At 37.6% G+C, this 15846-nt stretch overlaps 1 protein-coding gene across 1 annotated transcript in view; it reads right to left on the minus strand.

Annotated features, from left to right (window-relative positions):
* Positions 1-1581: 1581 nt before the first annotated feature.
* The window catches only part of ERO1LB (ERO1-like beta (S. cerevisiae)), a 46670-nt gene continuing 32405 nt past the window's right edge, over positions 1582-15846 (minus strand). Inside the window, exons 7-15 of the mRNA XM_008586227.1 lie at positions 15244-15364; positions 15081-15127; positions 13277-13303; positions 9790-9882; positions 9404-9650; positions 8300-8369; positions 5983-6069; positions 4895-5028; positions 1582-2149 (exon numbers count right to left, since the gene is read on the minus strand). Coding sequence (XP_008584449.1) covers positions 2089-2149; positions 4895-5028; positions 5983-6069; positions 8300-8369; positions 9404-9650; positions 9790-9882; positions 13277-13303; positions 15081-15127; positions 15244-15364 — 887 coding nt within the window. The 3' untranslated portion in view covers positions 1582-2088. The remainder of the gene's footprint in view (positions 2150-4894; positions 5029-5982; positions 6070-8299; positions 8370-9403; positions 9651-9789; positions 9883-13276; positions 13304-15080; positions 15128-15243; positions 15365-15846) is intronic.

Genomic DNA, 15846 nt, shown 5'->3' on the forward strand with positions numbered 1-15846 from the left:
ACGAGGCTCACAAAACAAAGTTTACACAACCATTTACGAAATACACTCACATATAAAAATGTAGGTTGCCCCCCACAATCTAATGATGGTAAAACAGAATTAATCAAATGAATTTCGGCTTAAGAATACTTCCTTTATTTCCTTAGTAGTGAAAAAAACTTGTTAAAACCTTGAAAATAACTTTTTACCCTTTAGTTTCCTAGAACACACTCTAATATACATTTTTCCTAAGCTTGTAACAAATCACAGTGAAGAAAAAAGCAATAAATGGAAACAACCAAGGATTTTCTCTAGTAAATAGAGTTTAAGTAACAGCCTTTATCTTTAAGGAACGGGGAAGGGACGCTACCAAAAAGATCTTCAAATTTACAGTAATAACAAAGTGCAAAATTTTCACATTTTCTCAAACTCTACATGAACACTGTGTTAAGAATAATCTTATTAGTTTGCTAGCAAGGTTACGTAAATATTCCCTTTCTAGACAGTTTGTCTTAAGACCCCCTCCCTGGCCATACAATACTTGCAAACCCTAAAAAAGAAAAGAAAAAAAAGGAAGAGGCTCCAATCAAGCCCACCTTTTTTATTCAACTTAACAAAACCACCACCAACCACAAAACCCCTAGTTAATAAAGGCTAGAAAGTAGGTGAGAAAATAACTCTAGTGAGGCCTTACTCCTACCGACAGCCCTTCAAGGGATGGCTAAGTATTTTTAAAAGAGAGGTGAGCCAACTAAATACAATTTAAACTCACTGCACATATTTCAGACTTTGGTAGGATAAGACATGGGTTTAAGAGCACTTATTTCCTTCGGAAAAGACTCACGAGTCTAAGGAGAAACTCTAGATTTTGTACCTGCGTTATTTCTACACAGATACAAGCTTCCAAATGCATTATATTGTATCGACCGACACCTTTAAAAGAATCCAGATTTTAAATATTGTTTAAAGACTTTAAGTCCCAAGTTTAGAAAATGACAGATAAGGATGTATGAGTCATTAACTGGTACGAGTCACACAAAATACCATATGTACAATAAACTAAAACGCAAAGGGGGAGATGGAATGAGCTTAGAGGCTTGACCTAATCTACCTGCTTAGAGATCCAACCAAAGAACTCACACTGGGAGTTGGAGGGTTGCATAGATCGTCTTCTAAAATTAAATCCTTTAAAAATGCTTACTTTAAAACAGCAAATCTTGTGTATATAATATCTTTACTTGGCATTATCAATTCATATAATCCCACTCAAATTTTATCAAGAAGTAATCTGTTAAGTAAATATTTATGCAACTTTTTTTCCTTAAAGTAACTGAAAATTTCTAAAATTAGGGTAGGCACAAAGAAAGGCGAAACCAGAAGAAGGGATTTGGAGTTCTAAGTAAGAGAGTCCTCTGGAGCCTGCACCGTGCACATGAAATCTGGCCGGGCAGCACAGGCGAGCGTGCTTACTCACCTCCACCAAAGCAGGTGCTTTAGACCCAAACCCAAACAGCAACAACAGCAACTAAAAGTCTTAAATAAAAACCAATGAACTTGAAGTCCTGGGGAACCTTAAGGAATTTCTGTAGCTATTTGCTTTGTGATGTCCACAGTTCCATGCTATGGAAGGTGACACACACAGAACGAGGCAAGGCCAAAAACACACTGAAAAACCACTGATAAAATATGTCACTGATACCAGCCCTAAGCGACATGTGTTCTCTAGTTCTTTTCCACAACAGACTGTGAACCGTGTTATATCAGGACGGAGACATCCATTGTCATTTAAAGGTTGACAAATGGAAATAAAAAATAGGAGCATAAGAACAAAACCAATTGTAAAATAGAACAGCAGAAAACTCAACAGATGGAAACACATGAAGTGAGACACAGAAGTAGTATGATTTACATGTTTTAAAAGTATATACTTCATTTATAAATATCACTTATTAAGGTCCATAAATATTCAAGTGAGCATTTGAATTTTCTCTTTAAGAGTTCAAAATTCTCGAAGTCTTAGAAGATCAGTCTCTTTCTGCTGAAATGTCCAAGATTAAAAGGCTTCACAAGTCACTTTTTTGTCTCTAATTAGACATACAAAAGCCTTTATTACCTACTGTGTTGTAATAAGACTTTAAAATTCTGTAACTCTCTGATACTTGTAGAGAGCCTGTAGGAGGGAAAAAAAGCGTATTAGTACAGCTAATATAATACGTATGTATTTCAAGTTACTGATATAATTACATGGGCTAGGATGTGAAAGCAGTATCTAAAACTAAAGAAATGCAGGCAACACGGAACACTAGAGCCTCCATTTTTAAATGAGTATTATGCTGTAATTCCTTATCAAAGAGTGACAAAAGACAGAGCTATGCAGTTCTTTGGTCCTGGTTTAGAAGGGGCAAAGGAAGCCAGTTACTCCTTATTATCAACAGATTGTAGATTACTGATGGGAACAGTGACATGAATAATTCGTAACAATGAAGAATGTCAGACTGTTTCCGTCCAGTCTTGCATGTCCATCGTGCACACTGCGCTCCAGATGACGGCTCCTTCCTCGTTGCTCTCCAGACACACTGACTTGCTGTATGTTCTCAGCTCCTCAGCAGTAAAGGCTGTTTGTCTTCTGCTGAGTCCCTACCTGTGCCCTGTACCAATCAATGTTTATGGTGTTCAATAAATTATTGCTGATTGATTGAATGAATGAATGAAGCACTTCTCAGCCTAGGTACGGAAGTAAAATTCTGGGATGCGAATCACAAACAAATAATTCTATAAGCTCAATTATCCTTATGTACAATTCAGGATGGACATAAGAAAAATCCGATGATTTTCATTTCCTATAACTTAGGGTGACGCGCTACACAGTATTCAGTGCTTTTCTTTACTCTAAATACTTGACAGAAACAAAGTTATTTATTGAGAGCTTAGGATGTGTTCTGAGCCCATCACATATATGATCTCATTAAACATTAATGAGAACAAAGTTGATACAATTAACCCTGATTTTACATCTGAGAAACACTGAGGCTCAAATAAATCAAGCAATTTTCCCAGGTCACCCAGCTAGCAGGTGGGTTTCAACCGGTGAGAAAAGGTTTTATCATCCTCATTTTCCTGAGGAAGGATGTAAGCTACAGCAGTGATCTGCCTGAGTTCACCAGACCAGTAAATGGCGGGCCAGGATTCCAGAACTCTAGGACCCCTGCGTCCGAGAGTCCAGTCTTCTCCTGAAGGCAATACAGGGAACAGGCTCTGGATAGAGATCTGGGGCTAGAAGGGTTACAGCATTTATGAGCATTCTTGATGAGACCTAGGGAAATTTTGATGAAATTCTCAATTTAATTTTTTTCTTTCTCAATTTAATTTTATTTTGACTTAAAGTATATTTCAATTGTTTAAAATCTTTTTTTTTCCATTTCATTTTAAATAATTTCAATTTCATTCCATTTCTACTGTGTTATCTTTCTACAGGTCCCATAAGTGGGTGGACTGAATTTTTCGTGAAATACCAATTAATGAACAACAATCTATGTCTATTTTGCGGTGTTTGAAATCGCAACCTACATTGTCATCTTTAAACACAGGGACACAACAGGAGAAATCTTTGCTATTAAGATGGGAAATGTACAATTAATCTATTTTTAATTCAACTGCCTCTTTAACTTAAAATGAATATTTATAAAACACAAACAAGGGCCGGCCCGGTGGTGCACTGGAGAGTGTGCCGCTTGGGAGTGTGGCGGCGCTCCCGCCGAGGGTTCGGATCCCATGTGGAGACCGGTTCCCGCTCACTGGCTGAGCGCAGTGCGGACGCAACACTGAGGGTTGCGATCCCGTTGCCGGTCCCCGGTACAGGCGCGACACCGAGGGTTGCAATCCCGTTACCGGTCAGTAAAAAAAAAAAGACAAAAAGGAAAAAAAATAAAATTAAATTAAAAAAAAAATAAAACACAAACAATAATTTGTTACTTGATTTCCTATTTTTTTTTTAAAATTCTTCTATGATTTGGCTTTTTGCCCTTTTTTCTGAGACAGCACAGTATTATTTTCTAATAAAACACAAACAATAATTTGTTACTTGATTTCCTATTTTTTTTTAAAAATTCTTCTATGATTTGGCTTTTTGCCCTTTTTTCTGAGACAGCACAGTATTATTTTCTATGACTCTTTTTCTGATGTTCTGTATTCCTGTCAGCTGGTACTGCATGCACCTCTGGTTGGCAAATTCAAATTAATTCTGAAACCATTTGTGGTATAAACAAACTGCAAACTGTATGTCTGTGTACAGAAAAAAATATGGTACAAAGGAGTGAAAGAAAGATGACTCCTCAGCTTAAGAAATAAAGAGGATTTAATCTCTTTTTCTTTTATCATCTTCTCAACCAAGCTGTCCTTACGCCTGCTGTTATACCTGAATAAGTCATAGCCAGCTAAAGAGAATATTATTAGGAATATTTTGCCCACAAAATTGAGGTAGCAAAGTGAGAAACTGGCGACTGGAAACGGTTAACTTTTCCTACGTCCTGTAGAGAGGCTGACTTGTCAGCATTAAGGTCACTCTAAGTACAGTGAGCACAGCTATAACGGGAGGGGCCCTCAAAAAGTTCATGGAAAGATTTGTATTATCTTTTTCCTTTTTTTTGGCAGCTGGCCAGTATGGGGATCTGAACCCTTGACCTTGGTGCTGTCAGTCCCATGCTCTGCCAAGTGAGCTAACCAGCCAGCCCTGTATTATCTTTCAATTCCATTTTTCCATGAACTTTTTGAAGTACTCTTGTATAAGATAATAATTTTATCTCTTTGTCAACAAAACAAAACCAAACCAGCCCTACTCGAGCAGAGAAGATGATCTTTGCAGTTTGTTGAAACCCACAGAGGAATCAGAAGTCTTCATTGTGAAAATAGTTCTTACCTCCCAAATGCATTTAAAAGAGCAACTATTTCCTGTCGAGTGAGCTGGAAGCCTTTAGATGGACTGTTCTCTGGAAGCTTTTGGATTTCTTTTTCAGAGAATAATATCTTCAGGGCAGTTCCTAAACCCTGAGTCTAAAGAAAATACCAATAAACTTACACTTAGCTTTATATAATAATTACTACAACAAAGGTTTAAAGGAATACTCAGCCACTGCAGACAGTCAGCAAATTTGTATGAACTAAGCTTTTCTCCAAAATGTTAAAATATACCAAGTACAGTTTCTGCTTCCTCACAGGTTATGCATATGATAAACTAACACTGAATAGTCTAACACTTGTTGGACACATATCATATTATCCTGAATTACTGAAATGCCTTTTTTAACCTTGAAAATACCACATTAGGATTACAATGTTTGACCTGTAACCTTGAATACTTTTTTAATCACCCCTAGCAATTTAAAACTCAGTGATACCTAAACTTAATAATTTCTCAATTATTAGCACTAGAGGAAAAGAAATTTTTTATTTCAGTGTAGCCTCCATTAAAATAATTCTCTCTTGATTTTCTTTAACTTATCATATTTGTAAGAAAATAAGAGGTAAAATATCAAACAATCCTTTTTGCTCTGAATATACAGGGTAATGCCCTGAAGAGCTTTCCTTTTTTGTAACCAGGTGGTGGCCTTCTCTTGATCACTGAAACAAATTCAATGACAACAATTTGATATTTATATAATTATATTTTATCTATTTTATATGTATATAAAATACTAACATACATTATTCATAACCATCAACTTCAGAAGTGAATCTGAGATTGTACCAATAGAAAAATAGATACGATATACTAAAATCATTAATGTAGAATAATAAGAAAAACATCCTTACACATATACAATTACAACAGAGTTTATAAAAATGATATTAATTTTTTTCATCAATAAAACAGAAAAACCACACTTTGGATCTGCCTATTTCTAAACTCTAATTCAATAAGCAATAGGGATGTTTTAATAAAATTCTGAACTAAGTGGAAAAACTTAAGGCTAGTAATAGTTTCAAAAGAGGAAAAAACACACGTACCTGTAATTTCCCCCACAATCTGCATTTGTCGCATCCAACACAGTCCATTATGCGGGAGATATTCTTGAAATGTAACCGGAATTCCTCCTAGCACACAGAAAATATTTTGTCTTAGACTTTCAAAATTAAACTGCATTTGGCTGAACTATAAGAAATAAAAGTTTTGAAGTTTATTAATAAATGAGTTGTGCTTTTCAACAGTGAAGAAAAATATTTGAATTTGCATAGCATAATACGGCATACGAAACAACTGACATGAATGGAAATCTGCAGGACTCATTCTGCATATTAATTCAACAAGCTTTTTTTTTGGCAGCTGGCCAGTACCGGGAACCAAACCCTTGACCTTGATGTTATAAGGCCGCACTCTAACCAGCGGAGCTAACCGGCCAGCTCAAGAAACTTTTTATTGAGGGGCTACTTTATGCAAATCACCAAAATATTCACTGTGGGGGCCACAAAAGTAAATAATACATGGTCTTTACTTTTAAGCAACCTAACCGCTGCTTCTATTTGATATTTACATATGACCAATGGTAAGTATATCTATTTATGTGTCATTTATTTTTGAGGTTTCGCTTTGTGTGAGCCTCAATCAGAAAGCTAGTCCTAGAACAATGATGGGTTTTGTGTCCTTCCTCAGTAGCATGCTGCGTCCGTCACGGGTGCCCTACCACAGCATCCCCGTGTTTGCTAGTGCACATTCCACACAGATGCCTGCTGGGTCCCTGTATTCTGCTGTAATAGTTTCCTACGCAGGCGAAACTTCCGCCTGTAAGCCGCTGTGCATGGTTTCTATGTCGCTAAGGCTAGTCTTGCCTGACCTGATGATGACATTGGCTAAGACAGAGTCTCCTCATCTGTTGCACTTGGAAAACAAAAATTATTTTATTGCACTGAGGTAAGTATTTTATTGCAGCAAATTGGAGACGAGTGGTCTGAAAACTCTGGCCACCACAACCCCTGCCCGGCTGCTCAAAGATTTCTGAGGAAATCAATACACTGGCCAAGAGAAAGAAAAATCCTTTGCTTTCCTTTCACATGTAATGTGCGTTCTTTGGAGCAGATGGAAAAATGAACTTAGGTTCTCCTTTACACACCCTTGAAAAACAGCAAACAAAACTCCCAGCACCGTGTAGCCGAAAGCTAGTTGTGAGACTGTAGGCCGTGCTTGGTCTCACTCTGCTAATCTACAAAGACATGCATAATTATAGTTGCCCTGTCCGCTACACAAGGGCACTCCGAACAGACCAGAAGTATAATATCTGTGTAAGTACTTAGAAAATAAGAAGCATTATAAAAATGAATGAACATTGTATTAAATACCACAATAGCAACATACCTTTAAAACAAATGTAAAACAAAACAACCCTCCAACACGAAAATACAGTTGTGGCTGTATTCAGATATTCAGAAATATCAAAAAACTCTCACCAATGGAGAATCACTCGGTATTAATGTATTAGTTCTTGCAGTATATACACATCTAAAACACCTTTGGGCCAAAAGTGTTTCAGAATTCAGAATGTGTCAAATTTTAGAAATATAGTACATACACTATATATTATGAAACACTTTGAATATTCACACGAAGCACAATTCTAGAAAGGCACCATAAATATCCTTACATCAGTTCAGCTCAGGTTTTGCTAAAAAATTACCTTGTGCCATACATGAGAAAATGTTTCAGTTTTTGGAGCTTTTTGGATTTCAGAATTGCATCTGAAAGACTGAGGAATTATGCTGGAAAAATACTTGCCCGTCAACCTGAAATACTTTCACAAACATTTTAAGGGTATGACTTGTTCATCAATGTACTGTAAGCAAATGAAAATAAGGAACTCCTAAAATGAAGTTCGATAATGTCCGTAAGACATATTATCCTTCTGATACCATAGGTTAACAGTCCAAAAGGACAAAAACATAATAGTTTCAAAAACCACAACATTCCATAAAATCAGCCTTAGAAAAATATGTGACTTATTGCCCTCAAAGTGACTACCTGAAAGATACATCAAAACAGCAATACACTGACTTTACGAACTTTCTCTCAAAATAATACCTTTTACAAAGGCATTTATAAAGGTAAACTACTTATTAGACACAGTCATAACAGGTTTCATGAAGCAGTTGGTCAAACTAGAAAAGAGAAAGGAATTAAGGACGAATGGAGAAGCTTTCTGTACCACTGATAGTCAAATCCGATCACACTGACTTCAACAAGTTGGAGAAATGAGAAAAAAGCGTGTAGATGAACAGGATTAAAATAACCAGTAAACTGCTCCCAACCCGGTCCCCCCAATCAGGAACTTTTTACCTTCAATGATTTGGCCCCCTTCTTGTCACCTGCAAACATGGATTTCTCATCAAAATGCATGGGAAAGGACCTGATAAAATGACAGTATTACAATAAATCACAGATGAAAAATCTAAGTACTTTGTATTAGAACTCTGGTAGAATTTTCTATCCCTACAAATATTTAAAATTCATTATTTGCTCGTGTAAGGTTTAGTAACGTAGGATGGTGATGAACAATTCACATATAAACTAATAAAAGAGTGAAGCAATATAATATAAATTATATAAAACATTACAGTCTTATAAAAGATTGTAATGTTTTAAAGAAATTACCTGATAAGATAATCTAAAAAAGTAACCGAAAACAATCTGTGAAAAATATGCAACATTCTCTTAACATTCTTTTAAAACGTAATACATAGTTTAAACATTTCTTAATCTCACTTTTCCTCCATGCTCATTTTAACAACCATAAAACTCAAGTTTTATAGACCAAGCATTTTAAAAAAGGTTATGTCCTAGAAGGGAAGACTAATGTCCACTTTATGCTAACACACTACACCATCTATATTTAAACAATAAGTGGAAGAATATAAAACTGCATAAAAAATATTAATGTAGCATTAAATTTTTTTTTTTTTTTGTCTTTTTTCGTGACCGGCAACGGATCGCAACCCTCAGTGTCGCGCCCGTACCAGACCAGGACCGGCAACGGGATCACAACCCTCGGTGTTGCCCCCGCGCCTCGCTCAGCCAGTGAGGGGCCGGTCTGCATGTGGGATCCGAACCCTCGTCGGGAGCGCCGCCGCGCTTCCCAAGCGGCGCACTGTAGCAGTGCACCACCGGGCGGGCCCTAAATTTTGATACTACCTAAAATTTAGTTATAAATTAAAAGACAGTCTACTCTCAAGGGCGAAAGTTTCTGCATCAACGCTTTATAGGTAGTTTTCAGTCACCATTTTTGGAAATATTTTTAAATGCTGCTGTTCTATCGACCACGTTCCTTCCTGGTTCTAATTCCCCCCTCTCAAACTTTGAGGAGTCAGGCTCTGCTGTATTTCAAGGGCTTCCTCACTTGAATACAGAGTGGAGAATTTCAGGTCACTGACGGTCAATTCTTACTTTGTATCTTGAAAGATACTCAGTAGCAGGGTTTTTGTGTCAGCATCTTCCTCTGCGTTTCCTGTGTAAAGATCAACGATTGAGCGCTCAAAATATGGGGCCACCTTTGACAAAGCTCGAAGCTCCAGCAGGTATAAAAAGTACAGATTCTTTAGTCTTCTTGGACCTTCTCCCTTAGTTTCCACAGGGTCAAAGCGGCGTTTAAATTCTTTGATATTAGGTCCCCAGCTGGGTTTGCCCCAGGTTTCTAAAGAGAACAGACATATATTACACTGTTTTAGTAAATGGATTTTTTTTTTTGCTCTAGAGAATATGTATTTCCTCCCCCACCCCCAATAATTTTTATACTAATAGAAGGCAAAATCTCAACTCAAAAATCTGATTACCTTCCAAGAGATAATTTGCGCATAGATGCAAATTGATACTAGCGTGAAGTCCCGATATAAGTTTATAGAAGACTCTTTTCTCCAGACACAAACCTATTCAGAAAGATATTGAAAAAGAAATCACACCCATTTAGGTAACAGAAATATTGAATCAAGGAGATTCAGTACACAGGCTTATTTTTAACGTTAAGATTCAAAGACATTAGAAATAAATCAAGGAATAATATAAAAATAATTAGATCAAGATTCTCTCACTAGAAGACAAAATAAGATTCTGCCTTCAGAATGGAGTTAACTAAATAAGATGAAAACTTAATGCAGTACAAGGAAGAAAAGTCTGGGCTACTGGAGGTCCAAACACTCTGGACGTGGCTGGCAAGGTCCCGTATTACCCACAAGGCAACAGCACAGGTCTTTTGTGGGTTAGGCTAGGAACTTACTAAAGCAAATGTAAATATAAAGTCACTAAAGCAAATGTAATTATAAAGTCACTGCTGTGACTCAACAATACCTGTTTCTCCTTTTCCCTATATGTGTTCTTTCTTTGAACCTATTTAACAGTGGAGAAAGCAGTGTCTTGTTAACTTTCTGCCCCTGGAATTCTCTTAAGTCTATTTAACTATGCATTCCACTCGTGTGGAGCTAAAACCTGGAAAACAGACATACAGGAATTCCCACTAATAAAACAAATGTATGTTGACTATTTAGCTCTGGAACATGATGGAAAATTATTTTATATAGCCTTCTCAGACTTTTGCTCAGAAATGAAGACAGTATAATCCTACCTTGCTACCCTTTTAAATTAAAAGACACCTGCCTCTGTTTAAAAAGGTTTTCTTTTACAAGAAGAGTAATACACATTGTGAATGTACCTGAAACAGTAAACTGAATTAGTAACAAAATAGCCACGAAATAGCAAACTTAAAAATGGTTAAGATGGTAAATTTTGTTACATACATTTTACCACAATTAAAAAAATTTTTTTTTAAAGTATTCTTTATAGAAAATTTTAAAAATGAAAATGCAGAGAAGTGAGTTTTAAGAATCTGCTGGATGCTTGGCAATTAGCTTTCCAACTCCTTCACCACCCGATGGGTATTTTGTTTGTTTTTAACGCTCTTCCCACAAGAAAAAATGGTCTTCAATGGTGGAAAGTAAGGTACAGTCTCATTTGTATGCTGAGGGGTTTGTTTTAATGTAAAAGTATTTATGTGGCTTTGTGTCTTTTCAAGACCTTTGAAGTCATCAGTTTGCTCTCTCTTTATGTCCTACACAGATGGCTCCGAAGCATGTAGCCTCTCGTAGGAAAGATTAATTCTTTTGAGATCTCATTCCCTAACTTGGAATTCTTGCTAGAATATTCAAAATGTCACGGATGACGACCAGAAGGTAGAAATTAAATTCTATTTTGTAGCTTTCTTCCTAAAAGTATATGGCCAATTTTGAATGTTAATGGTAATGAAGGATTCAAACAGTATGAACAGATTTTAATAAAACATTAAGTCCTAACTTCTCTAGTAAGACTGTTAACCAAATCTGTTATCAAGAAGCAAAATGATCAGATTTGAAGTTCACTTTTTTTTTTTTGTCTTTTTTTCCGTGTCCGGCAACGGATCGCAACCCTCAGTGTTGCCCCCGTACCGGACCGGGACCGGCAACGGGATCGCAAGCCTCGGTGTTGCTCCCGCGCCTCGCTCAGCCAGTGAGCGGGAGCCGGTCTGTATGTGGGATCCGAACCCTCGGATGGGAGCGCCACCGCGCTTCCCAAGCGGTGCACTAGCGCAGTGCGCCACCGGGCCGGCCTGAAGTTCACTTTCTTTTCCTTCCAACCTACGTCTCTAAGCAGTGCTTACTACATCCCGGCACGTGGCAAACGCTGACCTACAGAGGCACGACCCACCGATTTCTATTTCCAGCAACACACAGCAAATTCAACCACCCGATTTAGAAAGGTCCTCTTCCTCGAAAATTTTTAACGTCATTTGAATTTATCTTAAGCAACTGAATTATGGGATACTGATATATATGTATATCATATCAACTGAATTATGGGACACAGATATATAGATATAGATATACATGAGGGGTATTCAAAAAGTTCATGGAAAGATTCGTATTATCTTTTAATTTTATTTTTTCGCGAACTTTTTGAAGTACCCGCATATAATTTTTCTCTCTCACAAAAGGGCTAGATTTACTGTACCAGTATTGTTTGGCATTTGGACATTGCTCAGTAGTTTCCAAAGGAATTTTCACAGGCATCACCTACACACACAGCGTCTGTCAGGAGGACTGTGACTGCCACCGTCTACGCTCCAGATGAGGAAACCAAACCTCAGAAAAGGTGGGGTCAGCTGCCCGTACTGAGTGCTCTCTGGAACCGTGTCTGCATATCCAGGGACTCGCACCAGCGGGACAGCAGAGGAGTGGCTGATATAGTGGACCCAGAACCCAGTACTGACCCTCGACTCCATTCTTACCTTGGTTATCAACACTCAGAGTCTCTGATTACCTCTTTTAGCCTAAATGCTACTTTCCACAATTTGTATGTATCTTTAGAGTAGAGCTTAATAAGTAAACACAGCTAAGCGTCTTTTTCAACACAGGCCATTTTTCAATGTAACTCCGAACAGTATTTGCACATCCTAACATTCACTTTAATAATGGCCAAAACAAAGAGAAATCATGTTCTTAAGATAATATGACTGATTTACAAGCATAGAATAGAATTAACTATTTAGTTGAACTCTGTAGAGTTCCTTTAAGGTTATGGCCATGAAATGTCAATGTTCCTGTATCACTCCACTTGCTTATCTTTCACTAATATATTTTAATATAATTAAACTTTTAATTTAATAAACTAACAGCAATTGGGTAAAATTTTTAAAGCATCATATATCCAGTTATTACTACGTTGTTAAAATCCTAGAACATTTCAGCTTTCCATTCATAACATTTTATATTTTCATCACTGGAAATATAAGAATCGGACATATCTCACACTTGGGATATGTATTGCTTTATCTTTTAATTAGACAAATTTAGATGACATTAACATGGGCAAACATGTTTAGAACTTTCTAAATTCAAATTTATCTTCCTTCAATTTTATATATAAAAAGTACTTCCTTCCAAAAGGAAAGCCTCTACTTTTAAAGTAGATTTGCATACTGGTTACTAGAAAAGTAGCATGGATGAGCATTACATAGAGAATGGGAATAAGACCGGGAACCAGTTATAAAAACCTCAGGACAGTATCTGGCCTGTATATTTACATAGCAATGATTTTCAGCTGACCAATATATCCTCAACATTTTCACATAATTTTATCCCAAGATACAGCAACCTAAAGTGCATGTTATTTTCTTTCAAACATTGTCAGAATTAATTGTGCACATAATAAAATCCGAGAACTTATAAAAATAGGCAAAATAAACCAGTACTTTTTACAAAAAGCCAATAAATTTAAAACGCACATATCATTTACCTTCTAGCCATGTGTAGAATGATTCTCCTGAGAAAGAGAGAAAGCATTGGTTACAATATTTTAAATGGTCATTTATAAACCAGAATTAGGTATATAAAATATTTATTATGACAGATTAAGGAATAGCTCTAGAAATGTCCAGTGCTTTGGGTGAAGTGGGAAAATAGGCATATGGTTCTAGAAAATAAAGCCCACAAGTAATGGAAGGAACTTTGGGAGAATGTTCTTACAGATCCTATTTTGACTATTAAAATTTTTGAGAAAACATTACAGTCAAAATATTATGTAAATTAGGCCGGCCCCGTGGCTCACTCGGGAGAGTGCGGTGCTAGTAGTGTCGAGGCCGTGGGTTCGGATCCTATATAGGGATGGCCGGTACGATCCCTTTACCAGTTTAAAAAAAAAAAAATTATGTAAATCTTATCCATTGAAGGGTGAATATCCAAAGCATGGGGGCAAACAGTTTCACAATCTTAAATTTGCTTTTGATGATAACCACCACAGTACTTTTTTAAAATTCCAGAAAAAACAAAGCATAAGAAGCCATACAAGCCTTTTTCATGATCCAGTGCCCTTCTCCAGGCACTTCCAGAATGAACTTGGAGAACATTTGCCACGTTGTGATAAAGTAGCATCTAAATGCAGCCTGTGCATTCAACCCTCCCAAGTCTATGTGGTTCTCAGAAAGGCCTTAAGGATACAAATCTAGACCAGGAAATTCAGATTCTTAAGTCAATCCTGGTCTAAAGAAAACGCTGGAATGGCAGGTGAATTACAGGGTTGCTCCCAGGGTTTGGTTCCTCGTTGGGAACGGAATGAGGATGTGCCCAACTGACTACAGCAACGCTGTCCCTTTGAAACATAACACCAGCCACAAATGTAATTAAAATGTTTGTAACAGCCACATTTTAAAAAGTCGAAAATATACATGCACCACAGTACAACAGTATGTTACGGGGCGCAAGGGTGAAACTGGTCCTACTTAAACAATAAAGCTCTGTCTAATGGCAATACTATGTCACACTGCTTCAGTTTTCAAATTTCTTTTTATTTCTTTTTTTTCCTTTTTTTTTGGTGGCTGGTCAGCATGGGGATCTGAACCCGTGAACCCAGGTGTTATGAGGCTGCGCTCTTACCAACTGAGCTAACTGGCCAGCCCTGGTTTTTAAATTTAAATGAACTGAAATAAAAGCTGAAATCCAGTTTCACACCAGTCATCCTCACATGCTCAGCAGCTGGCTAGTTTACTGGACAGTGCAGGTCTAGGGCTCCTGAAGGCACCCCGAGCTTCTGAAACTCCTCTACATCCTTCCTACTCGAAGTGGAGAACACCTGTCAGCACCCCGGGTAGCACCCAGGAGCTAGTTAGAATCTAGGGCCTCCCTCAAGACCTACAGAACCAGATGCACCCAGAAGCCTGAGAAGGCAGTGCTCGGAGCCACCTGGCTGCATGCTGGAACTGTGCAGAGAGTTCAAAAAATACCGATGCCTGGGTCCTCATCCCAAGGATTCCGACTTAATGAGTATGGGGTAGGACCAGGAAATCTCTGATATAAATGGATTACTCACATATTCTAATGTACTTTACATAAAGCTCCTAGTTTAGGGTCTGGCACATACGGGTACTTGATAAATGGCCGTAATTATAAAACACATGTGCAGACATTTTGAGATTTAACTATGAACTGATATTTTTGTTACTCATTCAAATTAAGCAAAATATAAAACAGTGGAAAATATTTTCAATAGAAAGCTTAGTTACAAAGACATTTTTAAACGATCACTAAAAACATTAAAAACCCACCTCGGCCAGGTGCCAGGGGATTTAAAGGTCGATAAACAGACCGAGGCCTGAAAAAGAAAGCACGAATCCTAAACACAGAATAATTTTTGACTTTTGCATGTAATTTTTTCCCACCAGAAACCGATTCCCCGCCCCCTGCCATTGGTCTGTCCCCTCCGATTACTTGAAGCAGTTCTCTTCGTAGATGCTGTTCCACACTCTCCAGGCTGAGGTTCCCTTGTAGCCGGTGTAGCGCTCGGGATTCAGCAAGAGGTCTACGTACTGAGCAGCTGGAGATCTCTCATCTGAACAAGAAGCAATTCAGGAAAACTGCTGGTGTTTTACCATCTCTCTCATGTGTAACATTACAAAGCAAACCTGACGTTAGAGAAACACTCCTCAAGCAATCTCCAGCTCAAATGGTAGAGTGCCTAGCACACTTGTGACTGTACTTGATGCAGGATTTGTAATAACTTGGACAAGTTACTTCAGAGAGAGGAAAAAACAACTACTCCCCTTCCTTTGGATACTACTCATTGCTCCTTTATTAGAGGCATTCATCTTTTCTTAAGTTTTAAACAGCCAGGATTGAAAAGAGCTAACAGAATCATAACCTGCTTTAATATTCTGTGTGATTTCTTCTCTAAGTATACACCTACCAAAGTACATACTTGGAAATATTTAGTTAACATATATTGTATTAAAAATAGAGATTTCGGGGCCGGCCCGGTGGCGCACTGGATAGTGCGCCGCTTGGGAAGCGCGGCAGCGCTCCCACCCCAGGGGT

The sequence above is a fragment of the Galeopterus variegatus genome, unplaced genomic scaffold (assembly GCF_000696425.1).
Source record: "Galeopterus variegatus unplaced genomic scaffold, G_variegatus-3.0.2 Scaffold3891, whole genome shotgun sequence".
Classification (NCBI taxonomy): Eukaryota; Metazoa; Chordata; class Mammalia; order Dermoptera; family Cynocephalidae; genus Galeopterus; species Galeopterus variegatus.